Source organism: Epinephelus lanceolatus, chromosome 11 (genome assembly GCF_041903045.1).
Source record: "Epinephelus lanceolatus isolate andai-2023 chromosome 11, ASM4190304v1, whole genome shotgun sequence".
Classification (NCBI taxonomy): Eukaryota; Metazoa; Chordata; class Actinopteri; order Perciformes; family Serranidae; genus Epinephelus; species Epinephelus lanceolatus.
Window position 1 is genome coordinate 7,064,323 of NC_135744.1, and position 27,771 is coordinate 7,092,093.

Consider the following 27,771-nt stretch of genomic DNA (forward strand, 5'->3'; position numbering starts at 1 on the left):
CACTCCAATAAAGTGAACTGTTCACAGCCCCATCCAATTAGTTGATTCAGTTAGATTGTTCTATGCACCACTGATTAATCTTCTGTTATTAAAGCACCTATTGACACTTGTGTTAATGTATTTGTAAGTGGTAGTTTCTGTAAAATAAATAATAATAATGATAAAATAACATAGAGATCTGAGGGTAATAAAAATCTCATCCCTCAGAGTCATATTTCACTGTTTCTTGCCCTACAATTTAGCAGATTATATAAAATGACAAGTCTTCATTGTCAAGTTATCATTAATATTACTAACTAGTCCATACCCATTGAGTGCACAGTTGCCCACTTACAGTTTCACATGGTGTGTGTTTGGGGTACATTGGGGTAGATTAAATAGTAGATTAAATAGTCAACTGAACCCATTAAGAAGAGCAATGTATTCAGACAGAGTTTTTGTGAATTTGATAGTACGATTGCTTACGCGCGTGCGCAGTAACTCGTGGGGTGAATGCATACAATTCAATTAAAAGTGAGTTTGTAAAAGAATATAGTAATAGTGTAATTTCTGGAAAAAGTAGCTTTGTCACCTGCCTATGCCAATCCTTAATGCCTATGTGCAGTTTCACATAGACTGACCACGTCAGTGAGTAGAAAAACGTGGGACAGACAGAATGACTGACTGACAGAATGACACACTGACAGTTTCCGTGATTATGTACAGCATACATGACATACCATGACTTAGTCATACCAAAAATTAGAAAAAACAAACAAACATTCAGCCACAGGGGGAGCCACAGCGATCGGTCGCATTTTAGTCATTTTTAAGCATTTTTCTGTTGTTATAGCGCCACCCAGTTGCCAATTAGAGTTAAATTTCTCCAGTCACCTTGAGGCGTCCTGTTCTACATATCTACCAAGTTTAGTAAAAATCGATATGGCACTTAGGCCTAGATAAGAAATTAGCTCTCTAGCGCCCCCATTTTGTTTGATGGGGTCAATAATGGAGGGGTCCCCTCAGATTATGTGTGGTCATATATCTACAAAGTTGCGTGGTGATCGGTGAAACCCTTGAGATGTTATACACCTTTATGTGATGAACCACGCCCTCCGCAATATTCATTGCCTTATAGAAGCTCAGTTTTAGTAAGTTTTCCAACTTTTGCCACGAGGGAACTTTAGATATTGGTCCCTAGATTATGTTCACCGATTTTCATGCAGATCGGTCAAACTTCCTAGGAAGAGATTGATTTTAAGTGTTTTTCAAAAAATTCAAAATGGCGGAAAATCTATATAACCGGAAGTTATGGGTTCTTGGGGCAAATTTGTTCCTCATGAGGAGAGGCATCTCTGTGCAAAGTTTCATGTCTCTACAACATACGGGGCATGAGATATGCCCATTCAAAATTTGCAATTTCAATCGGTTGTTTTAGTGCCCCCCTTTTGGCTAATTGATGTAATATTGCTTCATTCGCATCCTCCCATGACCCTCTACCACTGTGCCAAATTTCACATGGATTGACCAAGTCAGTGAGGAGAAAAACGTGGAACAGACACACACACACACACACACACAGTTTTCGTCATAATATAGTAAGAAGATACGGCCATTATACAGCCCACATGGCCAGCATGTAGATTGTCTAAAAGGGTAGTGCTGCTTAATTTTCCTTCTCACCATGTGCTGCTCTTCTGAGGATTGTTACACTTGCTGTTGTGTACGAATCATAGACTGTATCAGTAGTGGATGTAGCTACTGTGATTTCATCCATTGCTTGGTGGACTGTCGTTTTGAAACCTTGACTTAGGCATAAGTGGACGAGACGGTGAAGCTGTAGAGGAGCAAAGGGTGGATCTGACTAAGAAACTTTGGACGCTATCCACAGACAGCCTGTCACTCAAAGCACCCTCAAGACCTTAAGGGGTGAGCTGAGTAGTGTAGTGGAGGGTATAGGCAGGTTTACGGGATAAACCCCCTTCTTTTTTTGGCTGCTTGCATTATGCCCATCTACCAGCCAAAAGGCCATTAGAATATATAGGAGAGCAGCCTACACCAACTTCCTCCTTGGTAACCCACCCATCTACCTAGAAGTACACCCACCTCATCAACTACCACTACACCACTGGGTGAGTGATATAAAACTTTGCCCCCTGTACAGCAGTCATGAACACAGAAATTAGCTTTAAAGACCAAAATAATTTTGAACCAGGCTGAGAAAAAGGTTTATTTATGTTGTAAAGTTGGACATTTCAGGGTGTCTATGGGAAGTGACTCGCTTCTGGAGCCAACCTTAAGTAGCCGTTCAAGGAACTGCAGTCTTTGGCACCTCCATGTTGGCTTCATTTTTCAGCCCCTAAGGTGGCTGCTTGGTATGAATGCATCTATTAAAACATTTTTGGACCAATTTTCTCTTTTGGTATCCCTTCTGGTTTGGGGGGTACAACAAAAACAAGACTGAATGCACTTACACAAGGATCACATACTTCTTAATGAAATGCTAATGATATCATCAAAAACACAAGACAAGACAAGATGCACCAACACTTTTTCTCATATTTTTACAACATAGGTAGCCTATAAAACAAACAAACTGGCAAATTGGCAACACATATACAGACCCAGTTCCAGTACAACATTACAGTCAATTTCCGATCTTGTTTTACCTACATGACCTGTTCATGCAGCATCTTGTATATCAGTGACAATATTTATCTGACTGTAATGTTAGCTAACATTAAGCTACCTGTCAAGCTTACCAGTGCTTGGAAGGAAAAAGTAATAAATTCTAAATTAATCTAAAGTCTCACTGACAATTAGACAAGAGGCAGTAACAACTGTCACTTACTGGGACAAACTATAACAAAGGGCAGTACTACATATTTATGAAAAGGTAAGCAAATGTTAATAGTACTTTTTTACAGTGCTGTGGATGTAAAGTTCATGTTACTTTTAGTTGGTGGCCATCTTCCATGTTTATAGGTTATCAGTAAGAGTGGGTGCTTTCCCAAGGTCAGTGAAACCTAGTGCTAGGATAAGGATCCCTCAGACTCCCTGACAGAGGTCCAGGCTAATTATTTAAATATTAATTATAAAGTTCATTTATTAACTGACCGGTCGCGACTCGCAAGTTGGGTATCCCTGCTCTAGATGGTCATTACAGGGATATTGAGGTGTGAATGTTATCTGACATTATTCATTTTAGTTTCTTGTCTCAAGCTAAACCCAGACAGTGATCAGTATTTCAGTGAAAAGGTGAGTGAATTCAGCCTCAGAATATCCAGGCTGCTCTGCAGTGGAGAGAACAGGTGGCTGCAATAATGACGAGTGAACAAAAACGACAGTGTTCAAACAGCAGAGTTTAGGAAGAACAACTAAGAAGGAGTGTCAGTCATTGTACTGCAGAGCAGAGCGATGTGAGGGATGTATGTAAATGATTACAGCTGTTTATAAACAGATAAACAATGTTGTTGGTGGCAGCTGTAGCCCCAGATAGTGCCACCACCAACGGAAGGCCCTGAATTTTGAGTAATTTTAAACACATTCTCACTCCGACCTCATCACATATCAATGTTTGGTCATGGACTTTCCACATCGGGATATGATGTCCAAGATACCCTGGCTGTGTCGGTCGTTGATGTTCTGGGACGCAGTGTCAACTTTAGCCTGTTATTGTTTGTTCATAAAATACACTTCTGTTTTCACAGGAAATGTAGAGTTTGCATACAGTCTCTCTCAAAGTTAGCACAATAAGTCGATGCAACACCACAAATTTACATGTTTTTTTTTTCTTCAACAACAAACGCATGTGATTACATGTGGCCAATACATTCACATGGTTGGGTTTAGGAAACAAAAAAAGTTTGGCTTTTTTTGGCTTTTAAAGTCTTACAGGAAGTGAACACTGGCCTCCCAAGTGAAAGCCAGTGGTTGTTTGACTCATCCACCACCCTCCCCGCCCACTCTGTCCAGACTTCCACCGTCTTAACTTTTGTGATTGTCCTGTTTCTCCCTGATGCCGCCTGGCATCGTTAAACAATCACAGCAATCAGCTGGGTGTCACACCAACATGAAAGGATGGCTTTTTTTGTCAGTGTCTGATGCCGGAAGTCACTGACCAAGCACCAGTTGTCGACGACTTCAAGGTGAGACTGGGTTGGTTGGGAAGGGGGTAAATAATGTCAAAAGTTAGGCTAAAGTTTGGTGAGGGAACAACGGGCATGGCCATTTTCAAATGGGTCCTTTGAACTCTCACTTTAAGCTGTTTGGATGAAAATGGATTCTTTGAGTACCCATGAGTCCACGGTAAACGTTTTGCTCCTCACAACCAAGTTAAAGCAGCAAATCGGTCATTTAAGTAAAAGGACAATCAACCTATTTCAACAACCACTACTCGCCAAATATGTATAGACACATAACATATTAAAACAGGATTGTTGGGAAACTCAAAATGTTAACTGTACAGGTATTAGTCTAATCACAGCAGATTTTTAATAATTATAACTGTAACATAAGAAACCAAAGTACATATGCAATTCCTTAACTCTCCATATTGACACAGTTTTCAGCTAGCATGTATACCTCACCAGCATGATGGAATTCCTGAAATTCAGATACGGCTTCTGATTTTAGTTTGCCACCCCAAAATTTTCAGAGGCCCCATCTGGCCACCCCTTTGAAAAATGTCTGGGGGAACCAATGGCCTCACAATGCTTAGAAAAAGTGGAAGTTAAGAATCCATTAGGAGAATGAAAGAGATATTTCACTGATAAAAAATTATACTGAAGGTCTTAACTCTTATTAACTAAAACTAATACAAATGGCTAAAATACATTTTCATTAAAATACTAAGATTAAAGCTAAGCAAGTGCCAAAATTAACACACATGAACATCTAAAATGGTATTGATATGGTATTACAGTATCTAGATTTCTTTCACCTTCAAAGGGGTCAAAGAGAGACCAATCTACTGCGTCTACCAACTCCATCAACTCCAACTTCAAATGAATCTTTCCAAGCATCCAGGCCTGTGCAAATCTGGAAAACTTTTATTGCTCCCAGGTCAAATTCAATCATGTGCATGTTCATTTCGGCTGCCTTAATGCACCACAGCGTCGGCTGGCCGCCTGGGCTGACAAACTTTGCAGTCAGGTTGTGTGGTCTGTGGGAGATACCAAGGATCACTTCTGATCCGCCACAAGCCCCTAAAGCCATCTATCTATCAAAGGTGAGGGGGAGCTGGGTCACGGCTATGTGAGAGCCCCAGCCCCAGCCTGAAATCATCAATCTTTATGCACACACACACACACACAGGATCTTTATTTATTTAATTCACTCTTTTTAACACCCCGGAGTGCTTGCAATAGCTGGGCTCACACTGAATGGCCCCAGGCTGGAGGAGAGTTGCTCTGCAGCTGGGAGATACTGGAACAGAAGTTTGGACTACAGCATGTACTGGGACATTTTCTGCTCTGCTCTGTTGCTCTCTCTCCGAGTCGGGGTGACAACTGTGCCGTGTGACTCTGTATATCCCTGCCGCGCTTGCTTATCAGCCCCTCAGTCGAATACTGGAGATGAATCTGATAAAAAAAAAGGCAACTAAAAAATAGCAGCTCGAATTCAGCACATTGAAAGTGAACAATCTGAGAGAAAAACAACCCCCTAAAAAAAGACTGAATCACTGTTGTCTTTTATCTTGCATGAGGAAAATCAAAACGACAGCTTCTCAAGCTAACGCTAGTCTATTTACATTTTCATCCCACACTAAACTAAAAGCCAATAGACATCCTTGAATTGTAGTTTTGTTGGTGCCTGCAAAAAAAAATCTTCACTATGAATTTCAATGCACTTTCTTAGAAATGGACTTTAAACAGATAAATAAACATAAGCAGCCAGTCACTGCATACATTTAGATCATGAAGAGTGCTGAGATGAGCACAGAATAAAGAATGCCTTTGAACGGGGCTGCCACTCAGAAAAAATGCCTTGTTTGACATAAAGATTCTCAACTGGTGTTGGTGTCACACAGAAACTCAGACTGTGGTTGTGCAGCCACATGCCACACACACACACACACACACACACACACACACACACTTCCACAGATGCAAAGCTGAGATAAGAGTTTGTGATCTGAACTGTCTCTTTAAAGATAAGTTTTAATGCCTTTGCTTTATTGGAAAACACACCGTGAAAAACATGAAAAATGTGAGCGAGATGCAAAGAAATCTGATTTAACCCACTGATGTCACATACATAGTGTGCACCCCAAAGTAGTAAGCCACCAAGGCATAGTGTATCAGGGTGTTGACAGATACAAACAAGTTAAATATTAGACTTTTTAAAACCATTTTAATACAACTTTAACTGACATTTAAGACCAAACCTGTGCTGGAAAAACACACCCAAAGTGAAAATATACTCTTTCCAAGTAAACACTTTGATGCTAATTGAACCTGCACTTGTATAGCACCTTTCTAGACCACCATGCCAATCTTCTGATTAGTATGCTTTACCTCCTGGGCCCATAGCCACCCCATTTCCCATATCATTTCAAAATGAACAGTGGGGTAATTTGACACTGATGATACGCTCTGTGCTTACAACTCTGCACAGTAAAAAACAACAACTAATGAGCAGGCTTGCCTGTTGGCTTTAGTTTAAGAATGCAGACTCATTGCATGATCTTAATGTGTAGAGGGGTGAAAATAGGGGCACTGTGTGCACACAGGTGATGTATGGAGGTCTGTTCTCCCCATCGAATTCTCACAATGACCTGACTAAAAAGCATTAAAGACCCATCCAACCTGAAGTGAAGACAATTTAATACTATTAAGGCCTTTTGTTTGTAGATGTGTATTTAAGACATTTTAAGACTTTTTTAAGGACCTATGGCCACAGGCTGTTCTCATGCACTGTTTGTAAATGTTCTTACAAAGAGAAATGCACCAAAATTCGTACATATCCTACATAATCATGAGCCAGTAATTCGTGCATAACCCACGTATTTGAGACGACTGCGATCATGTGACCAAGGCGTTGACAGGAATAATAAAGGCAGTGGTCCCTTAAAGCGGGAGGTTGGGGCGGTGGATGGGTCACAAACACGGGTCTTTCAGGAGACCAATGATTGGAACTGTATGAACTTTTAGTGAACTTTGAGTCAGTTTAAGTTAAGTTGTCACTATGTTTCTTTCCCTTAACCTATCCATAGTAACTTTATGTTTTCTGTTCAGGCTGTTCTCAAAAAATTTTCATGTTTTCCCAAGTAAGGCAATGCACCCAAATTGCTACATATTTGAAAGGCCATGATCACGTCGCCGCAGTGCTGACAGCAGTAAACAATAAAGCAGTCCCGAGCACTTGTAAGGAGGCAGGTTGAGGTGATGGATGGGTCACAAAAAACATGGCTTTTGCCCGGGACTTTCTCCTGGAGTTGCATGTTTGAATCCCTGCGACTTCTGGGTGAATTTTGAGTCATTTTAAAGTACGATCACACCGTGTTTCTTTTCCTAAACCTAACCACAGTAACCTTTATTGCCTAATCCTAACCTCTAACTTTACATTAATTACTAAACTACATTAAGAATGTAACGTCATTCATGGAGTGCAAATTTGTAGGATATCATACTAACTGTTCTATGAGAACACATTGTTCTGTTAAGTACGTGATGTTATTGGATCATAGGATATCATACGCACCACTGTATGTTTATAGGTTTGCGGGCACCCTCTGTAAAATTGCAGCTTGTAGTCTACATTCATCGAAACATATAAACAAAAGAAGGACTCTGTCATGGGGTCTTTTCAACTACATGGTTTTTTTTTAAATCATCAGAGTGTCACATACACAAGAGGCAGTTATTACTTGAGCATAAAAAAGTAAGAAACGGGGAAAATTGGTTGTTTTTTTTTTAGAAGAAGACAAATATTTTTTTAATAAGGGGGGAAGGTACACCCCAAACAGGTTGCCAGTCAATTGCAGTGCTGACACACACAAATCAATCTTGCTCACACTTTCACACCTACAAGCAGTTTTGAGTCACTTATTATCTTAACCTGGATGTTTCTGAACTGCAGGCAGAAACTGGGGACCTGAGAGAACCAACACAGGGCAGGGAGAGCATGCAAACTCCACCCAGAATATAAAAATAAGAATGTATATATATTCCACACAAAAGTTTTCAGCCCAGCATTGTGAAGTTGAACTAATTTGGCCAATGGATGACTCAGCTCCCTCGATCTCCTCCCACATCAAAATGTATTTATAGCCAGTTCTAACAGATTGCACCTTTAGGAGGTCTAAAAAGCAAACAGCTCTGTTGTTCACATCAGAGCCAGGAAGTTAAAGCAGCAATGAAACCAGCTGTTGGATCCGGTTAATGAGATTTCACAGCAATAGTTCCCAGAGATAGCTGAATGGTTCAGTCCCACACCTCTGAAACATGTGTCACCCCCTCTAGTCCTGCAGTCAGTTCTGTCACACCCTTCTGTCCTCTGCTTAACTCACTAATTCACTATTTGCCTAATTAAGAGTAAAAATTGCAAACAGGTGCTCTCTCTCCTGTTAAACCTTTTAGGTGCACTAGTTAAATTCAGTTCATGATCATATTGAAATGGAGTGAACATCCTCTGTTGCTTTCATAGGCTATCGATTGGCTGTTCAAGAGAAAGAAAACAAATGAGCAGCTTTTCCTAATTAGGCACTATTTTTACTTTCTTATGCTCTCAGCTAAAATATCTGAGCACTAAGAGGGAGAAAAAAGACAGTTTTAACTTCAGGCAGCCATTTAAGTATCATTTATGTGTCATTTCCACAAGACATGATGCTGTCAATTAGATACTCATACACTGGCAAATTGATTATGGATTGTACGGTTGAAGTTGTGAGATTTATTTTGATTGGTAACAGTATGATAATAACAGTGCTCACACTTGGCTCCCACTGTTCATTTGGCAGTCATTGCATTTCTAAGTAAGTCAATGGTAATTTGTAAAACTGTCAAAATCCAACTGATAGAAGTGAAACAGAAAGTAGATACAGTCAACCAGCAGGTCACTGAAATCAGTGAACCACTGCTCGGATCATTGATTTGGTCCTCCAGAAATACCAAGTTCAGTCAGTTTCATTACTACACTTGACACTTTACACTTACATATGGCAATCTGTTTGTATGCATAAACCTCCATTTTTCCAGTTTGAAGGTGTATTAATCCAAAATAGTGACAGATAGAGTAATTGGACCTTAACTGCATTCAAAACAACTTTGGATCTTGAGGTCTTTTCCAGGCCAAGAAAGTTTGGAGGGATGGAGAATGATGTGGTGTGTGCCTTTCTGTGCCAAGGTAACAATAGTCAACTTTTAACCAATGACCACAAACTCATTTGATAACAACACAGCGGGAAAATTAACCTATTCAGCTCCCCTGTCCATTCCAATGGGAGTAACTTTTCTAGGATGTCTAGATCTATGCTTACTGTCAACTGTTTGATGGGATGACTATAAGCCAACCACTAGGGGTTGGCATATTGGCCCTAAAATAATATCACTATATTTCCGGGTATTTTGCAATAGTAATATTCTTGACCATATGACAGATTAGTAAAAAAAATATTTTAGTATATTTGAAGAACATAGAATTGCAACAAAATAATTGATATACTGTAGTTTTACATGTCAACCTAACAATTTGCCTCCAAATACTGAGTAAAAACTAAACAAAAATTATCTCTCATTTCTTTAGTTTGGAAACAACAACAGTAACTCAGAGTGAGATTCAGCTTCTATATACAATATTAATAGTTCAACAACATAAACACTACCACAAATTACACATTTAATCAGTTCTCAAATACAAAAAATGTACAGGCTGTGACAGGCTGTTACGCTACAATGGCTATTGCACATTCACATACATGTCGTTTTTTGTTGAGTCATGTGCACAGGCAAGAGAGGAGAGGGAGAGATGTGCTGCTGCCAGAGGAGCTGCTGAATGAGTTCCCTCTGAGTGGTAAGTTGCTATAAGAGTCTAAGAAGTCCAGGGCTGTTCATAAAACATTCAGGATGCCCAGGCCAAACGACACTACAGTTTATTCCACACTACTAAAGCTGCTCCTCTTTTGGAACCATTACAGAGTCTGTAATAATTTCGCTTTCAGCCATGCTTGTTGTTGCTGTGCATAACACTATGACGTCACTATGTTAACAAGTGGAAATACTGCCAGTATCAAAATATGATTTTTTTTATATCATTGAAAAACCAAAAATATTTAAAAATAAACCAGTATTATCGTGAATGATATGATATGGCACACCCCTAACAATCACAGTGTTCCACATTATCTAAAGTGGACTCCATTAGAGCCACGCTCCCTTTCTTAATTTGTGTTAACTCGACTTGAATAGAAACAAACTAATATGTACATTGTGCAATCCGATCATCTTTGAAGGAATAAGTGTTAATAGATGTTCTGAATGGCCACATTCAAAGGCAGTGTAAATGGCTACCTTTATAGCGAGAGGTGGGACGTGATGATGGTATAAATATGGGGATACCAGTACACATTTTATGTATGGTCTTGGCTGGGAGACTTTCATCGTGTTGCACTCATTTGGTCACATGGACAGTGACCGAAAAGGAAATGGAGAGTTTAAATCCTGCCCGCTTTCTCAGCTACGCACACCTGACAAATTGAAGTGGGTGTGAATGTCTGAGTTTTGCAAAGTTAGAGAACGTGACAGATGCAGTCTCCTCAATTTCAACATTGTAAAGATGACAAGCACCTCTGTTAAAGCATACTGATGCCTGTAGGGCCTTGGAGTGGTCCCTAGAGATGACAGCCAGGCTTATTCAAATTGCATAGTGTCTAAGACCAGCTGGGACACAACAGATTGCAGCCTCCTGCAGAAAAGGATGGGGGCTGGTCAAGCTGCTTGCTCAGATTGCTCAATCCAATGCCCTACACCGTGATTAGGTCACATCATCAGAACTGAAGGACGCAAATATCCTTGGTCAGCTCAGCGCACGTGTTATGTGGTTGATAGTGACTTGTTTAACTTTTCAGCCTTTGTTCTAAATGTCTGTCTCAGGAAGGCCAAGAACCAAACATCTGGAAAACACTACACCAAGGCACGTAAAATATAGTACCAGCTACAAAATGACCAATGTTCATATAATGTGAGCCATAACATTCAAGCAAACTGACAGATTATGAAATAATGATATATCCCATGCCATTTTAAAGTACTGGTGTTCTAAAGGTTACAAGCATACAATAAAAGTGCAAGGTGAAACATAGTAGCTCCAGTTAGAGATGATGCTTTCTAATGCTCAAACTAATGTTATGTTTATCCACATAAAGCAGCAAGCCAGAATTCTCCAGAGAACGCAATGCTTCACTGCCTTTTAATGAGTCTGCGGTCCTCACTCCTCTGACTCCCTGCTGGTAAAGACTTCATCTCTTCATCAAGCCATTCCTACAAATGCCAAATAAGTATACAACAGAATGGGAAAATGAGATAATTGAACATTATCTATCAGTAAAAATCAATGATGTTTTGCACCTTAATGCCACAGTACAGCAGTAGGTGTGTCACACATTCAGTTTCCTTTCATGCAAACTGTCAGCCCCCTGACTTTACTGTCTACCATGCTCACATGCAGTGACTAACAACAGAGGGTTCATATTCCCAGTGTGAGTTATGATTGTTGCCGGACTAAAGGGCAGAAACAAAGCACAGCTGAGCTGACCCTGATCCCTCCCCTTGACAAATATAAGTCAAAAGCCCTATTCACATGGGACTAATATTACCAGGGGATCTCTTGTAATTAAGACACCCCCCCAACACACACACACACACACACACACACACACATCTGTGTTTCATGCGGCGCATTTGCAGGGCATAACCAAATCTGTATTACCCATATTTACTGACACGCAATGCACAAACACTATACAGCACCACTGGTGGAAATGTACGGTGTTAACCTCCAACTTTTCTTTTCTTTTCTTTCCTTTTTTTTTTTTTTTACACAACAGAACTGATTCTGCCACACACTGTCACGTCATCCATCTCATCATCTTTCAAGATTTGGCTTTTCTGATGGATTTGAGCTTGCTCTTTCTGCGAATGGGTCTACATGCTATGCAGCGAGATGAGCCTTCTGCACCCAAATTGCTGTCAAAACTTTCATTCATAAGCACCAACACAGGCTCCCTAACTCTCAATCAAGAAAGAAGCAGAAAGGAGGCTCGGAGAAAAACAGAAATGTAAATACAACTACAAATCAGTGAGATGCTGATATCACAGGACTAATATTATCACATGATCTCCGTGTCTGGTGAAATGTGGCTGATCATTTGCAGCGATATTTTTACTTGACAAAGTACAGACATGGCAAATTCACATGGGATTAAGATCACAGACAAACTAGACACAGACAAGCAATTATTACAAATTCCTAGAGGTCCCCAGGTAATTCTACTCCTATATGAATATAAGTGGGACTGCCTCGACTTAAAGGAAAAAAACAAAAAAACATGAAAATACAGAATTTGGTGCTGTGAAATAAGTCACCTTAACTAGAATGCTCTATTGGTCCTAAAGCCTAACTGATCACAGACAACTATATTTTTGTGCAGTGATGATATGTAACCAAGTACATTGAATCAAGTACTGTACTTCCGTATAATTTTGAGGTAGTTGCTTTAACTACCTCAAAATTAACTGCTTTGACTCCACAGCATCTGAGGGAAATATTGTACTTTTTACTCCACTTCATTTTATTTCATAACTTCAGTTACTTGTTAATTTGCATAGTCAAATTATCAATATGAAATCTAAAGAAGTAATATAATAAGCATAAGAAATATTATAAGTAACAAGTAAAACTACCCAGTTCTATGTAACATAATTAAAATGAGCTCAACCTTTATCAGCTGCAGCGTTAAAGTGATAAATACATTAATGCATCAATAATTACAATCCAATAATATGTTATATGTTACTCTTAAATGGGCCATTCTGCATAATGAGTTACTTTTGCTTATACTTATGTACCTGCACTTAAGTTAATTTTGAATGCAGGACTTTTACTTGTAACAGAATATTTCTACACTGTGTTACTTCTACTTTTAAGTAGGCTAAGTAGAGTATTTGAGTACATTGTCCGCCACTGTTTCAGTGTAACTTTAGCATAACAGTAGTCTTCAGTTTGAACCATGGCCGCAGAGTATGCAACTGAGGCCACTGAACCCATCATGAGCTGTTGGAGGGGTTATACAATGGAAGAAACATAGTTACTTGTTAGACTTTCCTTTTGAAGCTTGCCCTTCAAAACACTGCACTTGGATGGGGATTTTAAATCATCACAAATACTGCAGGAAAAAGTTAAATTAAACTCCTTCATCTACCCAAGACATTTTTATAGATAGCCAATGAAATATTGCAATGTTTTCATGAAGTGACAGAGCAATGAGCAAGTGTCTTCAGCATCTTTTCATGCTGGAAGCCCAGGGTAGAGAAAAGGCAGTATAGTGGGAGAGGCAGTGGTTAGATGTCTATCCCTAGCTGAGATAACAAAGCATAGGAGTAGCTGGCTGTGTGCAGGAGGATGTGCAATGCTACAACAGCATATATGATTTCAGTTGCTGAGAAACTATAGTGACAGATGTGATGCCAGACATTACTGGGATTAATGTTCACCTTGGACTTGCAGATGTAGCACATGTTAAATGTATTTGAGCTCCCTGGTCGAGTAAACTAATAGTTAAAAGGCTGTAAGATGGGTCTGTACTTTCCATTCACCAGGCCAGGCCTAATATATACTTAAGCAATATCACACGAGAGGGAGTGATGTTGTACCGTGATATCGTCACGGCTGTGATTCGGTCATAGGCACGAGGCCGCAGGCCAAGTGCCGAAGACAATCACAGCCGTGACGATATCACAGTACAACATCAGGAGCTCGAGTGTGATATTGCTTATACAACAGTTCAACAGTTAAATAAGCAAGGCTGATTAAGAAATGTTGAAAAATGAGGACAAAATAGATAATTTAAGCATTTTATTTGTCTTCCGCCAACAAAAATAGTTCCCTCAGGACTCCGCTGTCACTGTTGCTATGTAACGCAGACATGGTGCGCCAGGCACTTACTCTTTATACACATTTATCTGCACGTTTCCATTAATTGTGCAGCCGGTGAAATAAGTCTCTGTTGACTGCATGGTGGACTGTCACTTCACAGGCACAGCCGACTCTGCCTTCTGATCTGACAGTATGTTGCTTTTCTCCAAGTCATTGAGCTCCGCTGATGAAACACTGACGAACCTGGATGTGTGCTCAGATGGATTCAGCTTCTCCTCTCCCTCATCTTCCTCTGATGACCATTCATAGTTCAATTCAAAACTTATTTTAGGAAATAAATCCATATTTTTGGCTGTTTGACAGTGGATGAATTAATTAGCCCACAACGCAACTGCTGACCTAACTGACACTAACCGTCAGTTTTGATTTGATTGTTGATTGCAATCAGCTGTGAGGCGGAGTAATACATACGCAGTGAAATAACCGTGATGTTGTACTCCAATATCATCACGGTTTTACTGTCTCTCGACCAATCAGATTGCAGGGCCGGAACTAACTGTTGTATAATTTTGCTATATTACAGTCTGTACAGATCCAGTTCCTGCTATAATATCAGCCAGTGGCAGTTCTAACACATTGTGTGCCCCAGCAGCAGCTCAACAGTCAAAGTTCTGCACCTTTATTACCACAATGCAGATAAACAACCCAAACAACAATAAAAAATAATATAAAAATATGTGCGAATTTGCTTTCAGTAACATGTTGTACATGTGTTATAATAACCATATTGATCAATAATAAGTAAAAAACACAATTACAAATAAACTTGATCAGAAGAATAAAAAATAAAATAATATGACACTGAATAATAATAAAAGGTAGAAATTAACAAATTACATTTCTAATTGAACTAGGGATGCACCGCTTTTGAAATTCTGGGCCAATACTGATACCACTGTTTAAAATAACAATGTCGCCGATAGGCGATACTGATGTTTTATATTGCTGTTCCTTTTGATTTTTATTGTTATTTATTCTTCTTTTGTTCTAGGGAAACACAGAAATCTACACTTTAAAAAAATAAATTAACAGCTTTTAAGTCATTCAGTCCTTCACTACACTACTTTTAAATGAGCACAAATTCAATAATACAGATTTATGAAACAACCTTTAACATAAACTTCTGTCACACACAAAAAAACATTTTAAAAAATAAGCAAAAAACATTTTTACTATATATGATACATCATGACTCCCTCACTAACATGTATTGTATAGTGCAGTGGAAACATCAGCAAAAGACCTCTATTATTACCTCCACCAAGGAGGTTATGTTTTCGCCGGCACTGGTCTGTTTGTTTGTTTGTTTGTCTGCAAAATAACTCAAAAAGTTATGAACGGATTTTGATGAAATTTTCAGAAAAGGTGGATAATGGGACAAGGAACAGATGATGAAAAAAAAAAAAAAAAAACCCAAAGTGGATAAAATAATAAATAAAGTCTATCATCTGACTAGCCTGGTTCCAGACCATAGACCCCGTCCACTCAACTGAGTAGGCTTGCATCTCTGGTCCGGCATACTGCAATGAATTTGCGATTTATCTCGTCCAAACGATGGAAGGACCAATGGGGGCGGGTCAAGCGTTTAGCCAATCAGCGCCACGCTGATGTCAAGCTGTGCGCCGGTGGGTAACTGGTGAGGATAGCAACAATGGCGACCGCTACAGATCCTACAGACCACATTAACGATGCTATCAAGGTATTTCGCCACTATTCGCGTTAATGGAGGACCAAATTAAGGAAGCTGTTAAACTGGATTTAACGGCGATGCAGCTGGGCGTGCTCGACGATGGAGACATTTTAAACGGGCAATACTCGCTTGTTTTCAGCACCCCCGAGGCATGGATACTAATGACGTCAGATTCTGGGTGAGTCGTTGATCTCTACTGATTAGTTAGGGAAAATCAAATTCCCTCCCCCTTATAACTTGCCTTCAATGGAGGCAATGTCAGACTGAAGGTTCTGGGAGCTTCAGTCTGACACTCAGGCTATCATCTGATAGCCTTAGCAGCAATTCCAATTTCTAAAGACAGTGAAAATAGCACCATCTGGTGGCCGGAAAGCACGTCTTGTTCTACTTGCTAAATGTTGTTGTAATTCTAAAGTTGAAATTAATGTTCTGTGTTGGAAAAAGAAAGTTAAAAACACAAAAAGCATATTATATTCTGTGTTGGTACAAAATAAAAACAAAATAAATACACCACAGTGTCTCCATGGTGAAGGCATATATAACCTAATAATGATAGTGATGCAAATAACCTAATTGTGATGCAGGCTGCAAAATCTGATGCAGAGGGGGAGGGAATATCACCTACTTAGCGGAGGTCTGCACTCTCTGAGTGCTTTTCTAGTTTAGTATGATTTCCTGTGCAGTTATGTTGTCGTGGCCTTATGTATCATGTTCTAAATAATAGTAGTAAAAGTATTAGTAAAAAACAGTAAAAGATAAACATTTTGATTTTTTTTTGTCCTTCCCCCATTTGTGGCACCCTCTATTGACGATGACGCCCTTAGCATTAGCCTATACTGCCTATGCCAGGCCGGCACTGATGTCAGCTCACCTGTTTTTACAACTTTACAAACATTTGCTTGTTCCTCCCACAAGAGCAGTGCTTCTTTCACAATCTCACTGACAAGTGATTTTGAATGTCAGAAGTCATGTTTATTTGGACACAATACAAACTGACTGACAATCTCAAGACCATCCCCAACATTGATCCACTTCATCACATTCAGTCAGTCATGTAGTTTGACTTTGGATGTCGTTTTGGAAACACAAGCTCACTTTTGTTTTTATTTTAGTGGTGCAATACTGTATGTATGTGGTGTAATATTTTCCCTGATCTCCCATATTTGGAAAGGTGTAAAAAATACCACCATGATGTTTTCTGTCATCAGTCCTTTATCTATGAATACGTGGAAGTTAGAAAAGAGGAAAGATTAGTCCACAAAGTCCACTAAGCTTTGAAGTTGGGTTCAGGATCTTTTGGGTTTAACCGCTGGACATTGATACAAGGTAACAGAAGATAAGGAACAAGATGTAGTGAAACAATGCTGTGGTTGCAAGAAAAGTATATTTGTGGCCAACCATTTATTTTATATGAAACAAGCTTGATTAATTTACACAAAACTGTGGGCCAGGACTAAAAAAAAAGATATAAAAATGTGCTTTTCTTTTTCTCTCTCTTTCTTCACATTTTAACACTGCTAACATTTATATTGCAATACTTTACATTGAAGATGTGTAGGGGTTAAGACAAGTATTCTACTGCTATATGTTTGTATCCTGCAGGAACACTCCCTCTTAGAACTTCCTACTCAGTGTCCAACATGTTTTCCTCCTGTCTAAGGTAATATATACCAGAAGAAGTGCTCTGAGTTCTCATCTTAGTCTGCTAGGCATGCAGCAGCAGTGTGGAAACCTGAGACAGAGCTGAGCATTGTGCTCACTCATTAAATATAAAGGTTTATTTGTTGCTAGAAATTGTATGTCACTCAAACCAGAGTGGGTACTAAATTGTTGAACACCAAGAATTAAGCGCTGATGCTCATCTGGTGGATTGGACACTAGGGCTGGGGTGATTCATTGGCAAAATCGACGTCACTTGACGACTGTTGCTGCTTCCTCTGCAAGCCACTTTGCAACCTGCCTTCATCCCAGCTCCTCCTTTTCATGCTGCTGCTCCAGTCTGTTATTGTTTTAGTTATTTGCATTGATCAACACTGATGAAAAAATACTTTTGCCAGTGATTATCTAAACTGCATATTACTACATTGACTGTATATAATAATGCATGTAGCTACCCTGACGCCACCCATTGGTTTGTGGACTCCTGTTATGAAGCCTTGAACTTGGAATTTCGGCCGTCACCATCTTGGTTTTCTGAAATTAGCTGTAGAGACTAAACCATGTTTTGTACCAGGCTGTAAACATGGCATTTTAACATGAGGGTCTACCAGGATTGACTCTGTTTTGGAGCCAGCCTCAAGTGGCCATTGAGTGAACTGCAGTTTTTGGCACTTTGACACTGGTTTAATTTTCCAGCCTTGGAGGTTGCCGCTTGTATTACTATCGTGATGAAATAAATCCAAGTCATAACCACTTTGACGTTTAAGTCAAGTACAGTAAAATACTGTAATCACTGTATACAGTGATTAAATTAATGTATGTGCCACAGCAATCCTTTTGAATTTGAAGTCCAGTATTTTTCTGATCAGGCATCATATTATTATTAGTAGCAGTAGTAGTATAACACAGCAGTAACATGGAAATAGGACTAATTTGAAAATATATCACTTTTATTATTGTTTTTAAGAGAGGATGATTGAATTTTATTTTATTTATTTTTCATTTTATTTATTTTATTTAAATATTAATCTGACAAGATGTTATTTATCGTTGGTAGATTAACTGTTATATTAATAAAGCAATAAAAAATAATCTAATCGCTCTGTGTTTTGTTGTTTATACTGAGACTCTGAGGCTGTGTTACTGATAAATGCTGCACAGATGACAGAGGAGCCTGGGCCATGGGCCCCTAATGACTGAATGTCAACATGAGTCAACAAGATACTCCAATCTGTACAACATCTCGCTCAATGGTGTCACAGTTGTTGTAGATATCTAAGTCCCCAGACCTTTTAACATTTGACCCAGAGGGTGTGACTGGCAGCAGGCAACTGCCTTCTCTCCTTAAAGGTACAGTTCAGATTTCTTGAGGTGGGGTTGTTTGGGGTTCTTATCGATAGACAGTGTATTATATACAGTAGATGTCAGTCGGGAAACCCCCCTTTTAAAGAGACAGCAATGTACTGTAATGGAGGGGTCAGCAACAAATCATGTTTTAGCCACCTAAAAAAGTCCCATCAAAAACAATCAATATCAGTGTAAGTGCAGTGTAAGTGAAAGATTTTTCAATGATTTAGCTTTCCATCAGACCGCCTGTTCCTACAGGTAAGCCAATTATGGCTTCAATTCCCAATCTTTTACACTAAGCCACCAGACCCCATTGACAAAAACTCTAATTTTGACTCATTGAACATGGGAGCTGCTAGTCTATGGCTGCTTTTATCAGTTAGCTAGTTTATGTTAATGTGTGACTTTGGTAAACCTAACTAACCCTTTCAAACTCCAAAGTCACATAATACCACAAACAAAATATAGTCCCAAGCAGCAATGGGAGCCAACAGCAAGAAACTTGTCCCACCATTACAATGTATACAGCATTTCAGTTACAGCATACTTAAAGTCAGGACATTTGCCTCCCTTCAGGGAACTGAACGAAACTTGGTCTGTATGTTCAGATAATAGTACTTGATGTGTCCACCTAGTTTAATCAGGATTGCTTGAAGAAATCTTGAGTTATGGACTATATCCAGCGAAGGCCCACCCTTGGTGAGTTTTTTTCACCGAATTTGACCAAATTTGCTCACATATAAAATAAAGTTCATATATCATATTCATCAAAAGATGCTGTATACTGTGTGTCGTGTTAATAAACTCAAAATTCATCAAGTTCTATTCATTTGACTATTTTTCAAAACTATTCAAAATAGTGGAAAATCCAATGGGCAGATCCTAACAGTTCGAGAGGCAGTTTTGTAGAGCAAATTGAGTTGGACCTACGAGATGAATTTTAAATCATTTGGGCATTTCATATGAGGGGCATAGCCTTTCCAATATTGGCCTAACTTACAGCACCACCATCTGGCTGATTGGTGTATTTTTTTGTAGGCATGTTAAGAACACCATTCAAGATGCCTCATTAGGACGGGTCAAATTCATCTTGAGGTATCAGTTAAAATGTAATAAACCATGCCCACTTTCACCAATCAACATGACACTTGGCCCCAGAGCATTTAGACCAGCTATGGGGAAATTCTGGGGAATTTTTGGTGCTCTCCCATGGGTCTTGCTCATAATGCTTTGGTAGGCCTCCTCCCAGTCCCTTCTTAATATATCTATTAAAATGTATGATTATTAAATGCTTTGTTGATGAGTTTTGGCCATTTTGTTTTAAGAAGTTTTATTTGCTTTACTTTATTTTTTGACCAAGTTTGCTCTTTTTTTTTTTAAAAGTTGTAAATTTATTCTAAGATGATGTATACCAATTTTGGTGTTGATACACTCACAAGTCATCAAGTTCTATTCATTTAACTGTTGTTCACAACATTTGAAATGGCAGAAAATCTAGTTAAGTTGACCTTATTGGTTCTTGAGGCTTTTGCAGAGCACATTGAACTGCATATGTGTGCCACAATTCAAGTCAGTCTGACAAGTTTCATGTTTCTAGCTTCTAGAAAATACTCCGTCCTGATTTCTCACTCCAGAGGCTGAGGGTTGATTCATTTTTTGACCTGTAAACCGGCCACAATCCCGGATGTGAGAGGACGCTGGCATTGTTTGTCCGCCGCTTCTCTGTCCGAAAATCTGTGTTTTTTGTGTGTGTGTTTATCTATCGTTACAGCCACGGATGCCTTTTGCTACAGTCCCATCTGTCTGCTGCTTTTCTGACTGGACACTTTTTGCAACATATGAGAGTTACTTGATTGACAAAACGTTAACGCCGGTCTCCTGCCTGTCCCGGTGTGCTCCACCCCGCTACACCTGCTACTGTAGCTACTGCATCGGGTCCTGCTCCAGGACTAACGTTACGTTAGTGGACTCTGTAATCCAGCCCGTTTTGCTCCGCCCTGCCTCTCTTCGTGTCCCTCCGGCTGTTCTTTGCTGTCGGATTGCTGACCAGGGCAGATTCACTACTGTCCTCCATCCAGCCTGGTTCACCGCTTCAGCGCTACCTGCCCGGTGTTTCGGATCTACTTGCGACCCTGTTAACTGGCGACCTTCAGTCGAATGCGTCTGTGGTTGTCGTAGTGACAACAGCTGTTTTCAACCAGGAAGAGAACACGTAGCTGTCCTCGCGAAGGCCTCTTTATTCAGTTTTTCATGACAATATCAAAACATAGCTGACCTGATCCGTCTCTGGACTCTTGTTGGAGGAACCCAGTCACGGACCGACACTCAGTCGCGGTTTGAATCACACTTGTTATGACGGAATGTTGAAAACAGGAAGAGGCCAAGTTGTTTTCCTGTAAATCTAACTCCTATCTCGAATAAATTTTCTAAATAGGCCTACACAGTTTCATCTCTGGTGCCTGCCTAAATAAATATGTGCCATATTAAAGAACTGTTCAGCCCTGTGAAACGTAAAAAAGAATATTTTCACGGGATTCGAACCCGCTTCATTATGGGAAAATAAATTATGGACGCACAATTAACGTGATGCGCCACTATGACAACATCACTTCACAGACAGATCCAATAAAAATCTGACGACATACCGCCAGCTATGTCTTCGAATTGGGAGGCAGCCAGATCAACTTGTGACCACACTGTCCATGCACTGAGGAACATTTTACAATCTCACTGCTTTCCAATACAAAAACCAGCAGTTTAAGCCCACTTAATTCATAAACCTAATGTTTATTGTTGTGCTACAGGTCGATAAAGCCAATATTCATATTCTCACGTGGAAATACTTCATTTTAAATTAAGCAATAAAGCAGCAGCTATATAATAGATTTATCTCTAAGATAAATTATCTATTTATGTTGTAGCATTAAGGCGATTAAAAGCGTACAAATATGACAAACACTAGGCTGTGGGCTATGTGGTATGAAAGTCCATTAACTCCTGCAAAGCGTTTTAGAGTACCGAGGTGAAGTTAGTTTGACGTTGGATATTCGGATATTCATTTTGGGTTCAACAGTGATTTCCACCTCCCTCTCATAGGCAGAAAATAGTGAGCAACAAAGAGAAGGGCTAATACCCCCATATCCCTGGACCCAGACACCCCACACCAATGTAGAATGGTTTTGCCAAGTGGGCCTAATAAGGCACACCTCTTTATAAATGGGTTTCATGCTCTATTTTATCTATTATCCAACAAGCACAGCCACATTAATAAAAGGTGAACATTGAATACAAGTTTAGTTACATGAATGACAGCCAGATGAGTACATCAGATCTACTTGTGCGTCATCTCAAGGAAATATGACCTTTTGGCCAAAGGAGCTGAGTTGGTCGGTGCCACAAATGTGGTTATGTTGCAGGATCTTACTTGTTTCTTCACTGTACATGTTTGGTATACCATATAGCCTACCATGTGTTTTTTTCTGAACCACCCTCAAATGTATTTATTGTTATTTCTAGGTTTACATAAAAGATGTGATCTTCAATGTTGCCTATGAAGGCTACAACATGACGTTATCTTGCGTTACGTTTATGAAGTAGGCCTAACTGGATTTATACAGCTGCTGCTTTATTGCTTAATTTAAAATGAAGTATTTCCACGTGAGTATATGAATATTGGCTTTATCGACCTGTAGCACAACAATAAACATTAGGTTTATGAATTAAGTGGGTTTAAACTGCTGGTTTTTGTATTGGAAAGCAGTGAGATTGTAAAATGTTCCTCAGTGCATGGACAGTGTGGTCACAAGTTGATCTGGCTGCCTCCCAATTTGAAGACCTAGCTGGCGGTATGTTGTCGGATTTTTACTGGATCTGTCTGTGAAGTGATGTTGTCATAGTGGCGCATCACGTTAATTGTGCGTCCATAATTTATTTTCCCATAATGAAGCGGGTTCGAAACTCATGAAAATATTCTTTTTTACGTTTCACAGGGCTGAACGTTTCTTTAATATGGCACATATTTATTTAGGCAGGCACCTGAGATGAAACTGTGTAGGCCTATTTAGAAAATTTATTCGAGATAGGAGTTAGATTTACAGGAAAACAACTTGGCCTCTTCCTGTTTTCAACATTCCGTCATAACAAGTGTGATTCAAACCGCGACTGAGTGTCGGTCCGTGACTGGGTTCCTCCAACAAGAGTCCAGAGACGGATCAGGTCGGCTATGTTTTGATATTGTCATGAAAAACTGAATAAAGAGGCCTTCGCGAGGACAGCTACGTGTTCTCTTCCTGGTTGAAAACAGCTGTTGTCACTACGACAACTATAGATGCATTCGGCTGAAGGTCGCCAGTTAACAGGATTGCAAGTAAATCCGAAACACCGGGCCATCGGCGATCTTCTGCAGCAAACATCTTGATTTCCGCCTCTCCTCAGTCCTGTACACTCGGAGAGTTGTTTCCGGTGGGCCTCTCGGCTGATAACGCTTTCTCTCAGCTGGTCTGCAACTACTACTAGCGTTGTGCTAACGCTAGCATCCTCCCGGCTTCAAGAGGGAGTATTGTAAAACACTCCGCCTCGCAACTTCTCATGTTTACCAACTTCATCAAGCCGCCTCTATGCTTACCGGCCATTAAAAATTTCGGGCTGTTACGCAGTCGACCCAGTATATCCATAGAGGTTCCAAACGTGGGATTGTTTACTCCAGTTCAGCGCACTCCATTCCAACGGTGTGGTCGCGGCGACCTGTCGCCCACTTACGTCATCACAACAAACCACACGTGTGCACTGCCAAACTGAAGCCTTTGGTGTGTGTTGGTAACGTCTCTGCATCCACATCACCAGGCTCAGCACTGAATAATAATACACCCACATTCATGTTGTTAAACACCCGCTACCTTAACAATAAGGCACCACTTATTCATGACGTCATTACTGACCAGAATATAGACATTGTCTGCCTCACTGAAACATGACTATCTCACATTAAACCAAGCTACACCCCCTGGCATGGGCCGTGGAGGGGGTCTGGCGGTAATCCATTGTGCTGACATCCCAATAAAACAACTGCCTGTGACTAATACCACCTCATTTGAGAGTATTGCCTTCTCCCTGGCCGCTCACTCACAGCTCCAGGTTGTCCTCATTCACCGCCCCCCCACCTCAGCCTGCTCCCGCTCTTCATCCACACTCCTGCTCGGTGACTTCAACATCCATGTCGACTCCAGCACCTGCACCATTGCCACTGAGTTTCTGTCACTACTGGACCATTTCAACATCACACAATGTGATGCCCAAGGTCCCACCCACACTAAGGGTCACACACTGGACCTTGTATGCTCAGTTGGTACCACCCCCACCCAACTCCAGTGTCTGGACCTAGCAGTCGCTGACCATCTTGCCATCCTGTTCTCTGTCCCTGTTCCCCTGCCTTCTCAACACACCAAACGCATTATCACGTTCAGGAACATCAAGACAGTATGCACACCTGCTCTTAATGACATGGTTGCATCCAACCTTGCCCCCTACCCTCTAACACCCCTGTTGATAGCCTGTCTCCTACACCTGTCCTGCCCCTTGGTTCACTGCAGAACTCCGTACCATGAAAGCTGCTGGTCGCCGGCTGGAGAGACTCTCCAAAAGAACTGGCCTCACTGTCCACCTTGAGGCCTATAGGGATCATGTACAGACCTACAAGGAGGCTCTCACTCGGACGAGGAATCACTACTATTCAACCTTGATCAATGACAAACAGAACCAACCAAGGAAACTTTTCTTCACCATCAACCGCCTTCTTCCCCCCCCTTGACCACCCTCATCCTCCAGGTGCCCACAACCTCTGCTCTCAATTCCTGAATTCTTTTCAGGACAAAGTGGACTCAATCCACCAGCAGCTCCTAGCGCCTGTCTCCCCTGCACCACCTGCATCACCTACAACCCAAGCTCCTACCATCACTGCTCCTGCTGCACACCCCCCCACATGCTACTTCTCCGCCTCCTCCCCTGTGGATGCCATCCAGGTTACTAGGCTGATCTCCAAGGCCAAGCCCTCCACCTGCTCTCTGGACCCCATGCCCACAGCCCTTGTCAAAGCAGCCCTACCTATCATTTCCCCTATCATTGTTGACATTCTGAACTCCTCCCTCTTATCCGGCATCTCTCCAACCACTTTCAAAACTGCCTCAGTCATCCCCATTTTGAAAAAGCCTGGTCTTGACCCTACTGACCTCAGCAACTACTGGCTGATCTCCAACCTTCCCTTCCTCAGTAAGATCCTGGAAAGAGCAGTTGGTGATCAACTCCACCAGCATATGTCCAACCATGAGCTCTATGAACCCCTCCAGTCTGGCTACTGAAAGCACCACAGCACCGAGACCGCCCTCATCAAAATCACCAATGACCTCCTCATCGCCGCTTACTCTGGTTTGATCAGTATACTCATATTCCTCGACCTCTCTGCAGCCTTTGACACCGTCTCCCACCCCATCCTTCTCACCTGCCTGGCAAAATACTTTGGCCTCACTGACTCCGCCCTCTCCTTCTTTCGCTAAACAATTTGTTACCCATGCTGGTTCCTCCTCCTCCCGCCTCCGTCAATCACAGTGTCCCCCGAGGCTCAGTACTTGGCCCCCTTCTGTTCAACATTTACATGCTCCCAAAATCTCAGCTTTAATTCATATGCCAACGACACCCAGCTCTACATCAGTACAAAACCTTCTACCCATCTGCCCCCTCAGTCTCTCATCAATTGCGTCCTCAAAATAAAATCCTGGTTGACATCTAATCTACTCAAACGCAACAGCAACAAGACAGAGCTCATGGCTGTGGCCCCCAAGGCTCTGCTTGGGAAGGTTGGGGATCTAATCCTAACCATTGACAGTGCCACCATCTTACCATCTGCTGAGGTACGCAACCTGGGAGTGATCCTCGACTCCACCCTCTCATTTCAGACCCACATAAAATCTGTCACCAAATCTGCTTTCCACCACCTGAAAAACATCTCCAGACTCTGGCCATCACTCGCCCCCACCCTCTGGAACTCTCTCCCCCCTGTAATCCGCAACGCCCCTTCACTGGACATTTTCAAATTCACCCTCAAAACTCATCTGTTCACCATGGTTTTTTAATTCAATAATCCATCTCATGCCCAGTGTACCATCACACTGCTTTCTTCTGTTGTTTGTTATAGTTTTGTTGCTTTTCTGTACTGTTTGTGTTGTATTGTACTGTCCTTTTGGTGTTATTGTTTCATTACTATGTATTGTAAAGTGACCTTGGGTTTCTTGAAAGTTATTATTATTATTATTATTATTATTATTTCAGCTTAGGGCAATTTGAGTCACGGCGGAGGACAGCAAATAAAAATGATAAATTGGCACCAAAACAGCAGTACTATAATTAACTGTTCAAGGTAGTGGTAGACCAGCAGCTCCTGTGTTCAGTAAATCACTGTATCCATGTTGGTACAGAGCATGCTTCTCCAAAATTGGATGTGCCAACTTCACATCTGCTGTATGTAATATATACCATCTATGGATAAGTACCCCATACAGCCCCACTTCAAAAATCTTAGAACCATTCCTTTAAAACAAAAACAAGAAAACAAAGAAGTCCAACAACAGTCCTTTCTACATAGCCTGCACACTAATGTATGCACAAGCATGTAGCATTTCACAAATAGGAGCCAATCAATGTCCCCTCTCCATGCTTATCTCCTTACAGACAGGTCAGTCACTCTTGTGTCATATTAACAATTCAATTCCCAGATCCCTGCTTCAACACAAAGAACAGCACAGATGAAAGCACAAAAGCTCTGGCTTTTAAATGTAACTCATTATGAATGCAAGCATCTTGCCTGATTATGTGAGGCACGGACACAGTGGAATACAGAAATAGCACTGAACACTTGATTTCCTTCATTCTTCACTAAGGAATAATGGCATAAATGCCATTGAGCATGCACAATGCCACTATCCCTGTTTTGGACATACTTGGCATACATGCTTGTAAATGCATAATGCTCCACACTGTGTTAATGTTCTCTGCAATAATCTTGTCATTCAAAGTGCCTCCAGAACATTTACATCCATCCTATTATCCTAATTAATTAGTCCAATAACAACAGGGTCAGTTTACTTTCCTGCGAACAATTATGTTGTAATGATGATCTGGAAACAGGTAATGATGGGTAATAAGTGAAGCGAGAAATCCACCAGGGGTCAAACAATGTCAAAGACGGGGTGATAAACAGAGAGGGGTGAGGGGAAGAGACATGCAGCCAGAAGGTCGGTGATGTAGGAGCCACAGGAATTGTGATACATTCAAGAGGAAAGTGGGAATAAAGTAGTAAATTCGTCTATAGCTTTACAGAACAAACAAGTTACCTGAGGAGGAGATGAGTTTCCAGCTGATGGAGGGATCTGGTTTACCACTTGCTTGGCACATCAGGGTGACATTGGAGCCTTCATTTACCACAATATCTCTTGACAGGTTGATGATTTTCGGTGGTACTGTGGAAGCAAATGAAAAATGTGTACATTTATAAAAGGATGAAGGAGAAAATGGTGAACTCTGCCAAGTTTACACATCAAGTTTGTATTTTTTGTATCTTTGGCAGTTGTTTTTATTTTAATCTGTCTCTTCCAAGTCTCCCTTACTTCAAGGAAGTCTATATAAATTGTTGGGGTAAGTTTGCAAACTCAGCTCGTTCTCATTTCCAGGGTGACAAATACGGCAGCTTGGTCAGTGGTCCTCATCTGATATCAACACACAATGCACACTTTTTTTTTTTTTTAAAGATATTTTTGGGGGGCATTTTTAGCCTTTGTTTGATAGGACAGACAAGCGTGAAAGGGGGAGAGAGAGAGAGGGAGAGACATGCAGCAAAGGGCCACACGCTGGAGTCAAACCCGGGCCACTGCGGCAACAGCCTTGTACATGGTGCG

General features: G+C 40.8%; 1 protein-coding gene across 2 annotated transcripts in view; it reads right to left on the bottom strand.

Moving 5' to 3' along the window:
* ntm (neurotrimin) overlaps positions 1-27,771 on the bottom strand; it is a 662,707-nt gene that overhangs the window by 16,907 nt on the left and 618,029 nt on the right. For both annotated transcript variants that reach the window (XM_033648640.2, XM_033648632.2), the window contains one exon: positions 27,211-27,336. In XM_033648640.2, the coding sequence (XP_033504531.1) occupies positions 27,211-27,336 (126 nt within the window). The remainder of the gene's footprint in view (positions 1-27,210; positions 27,337-27,771) is intronic.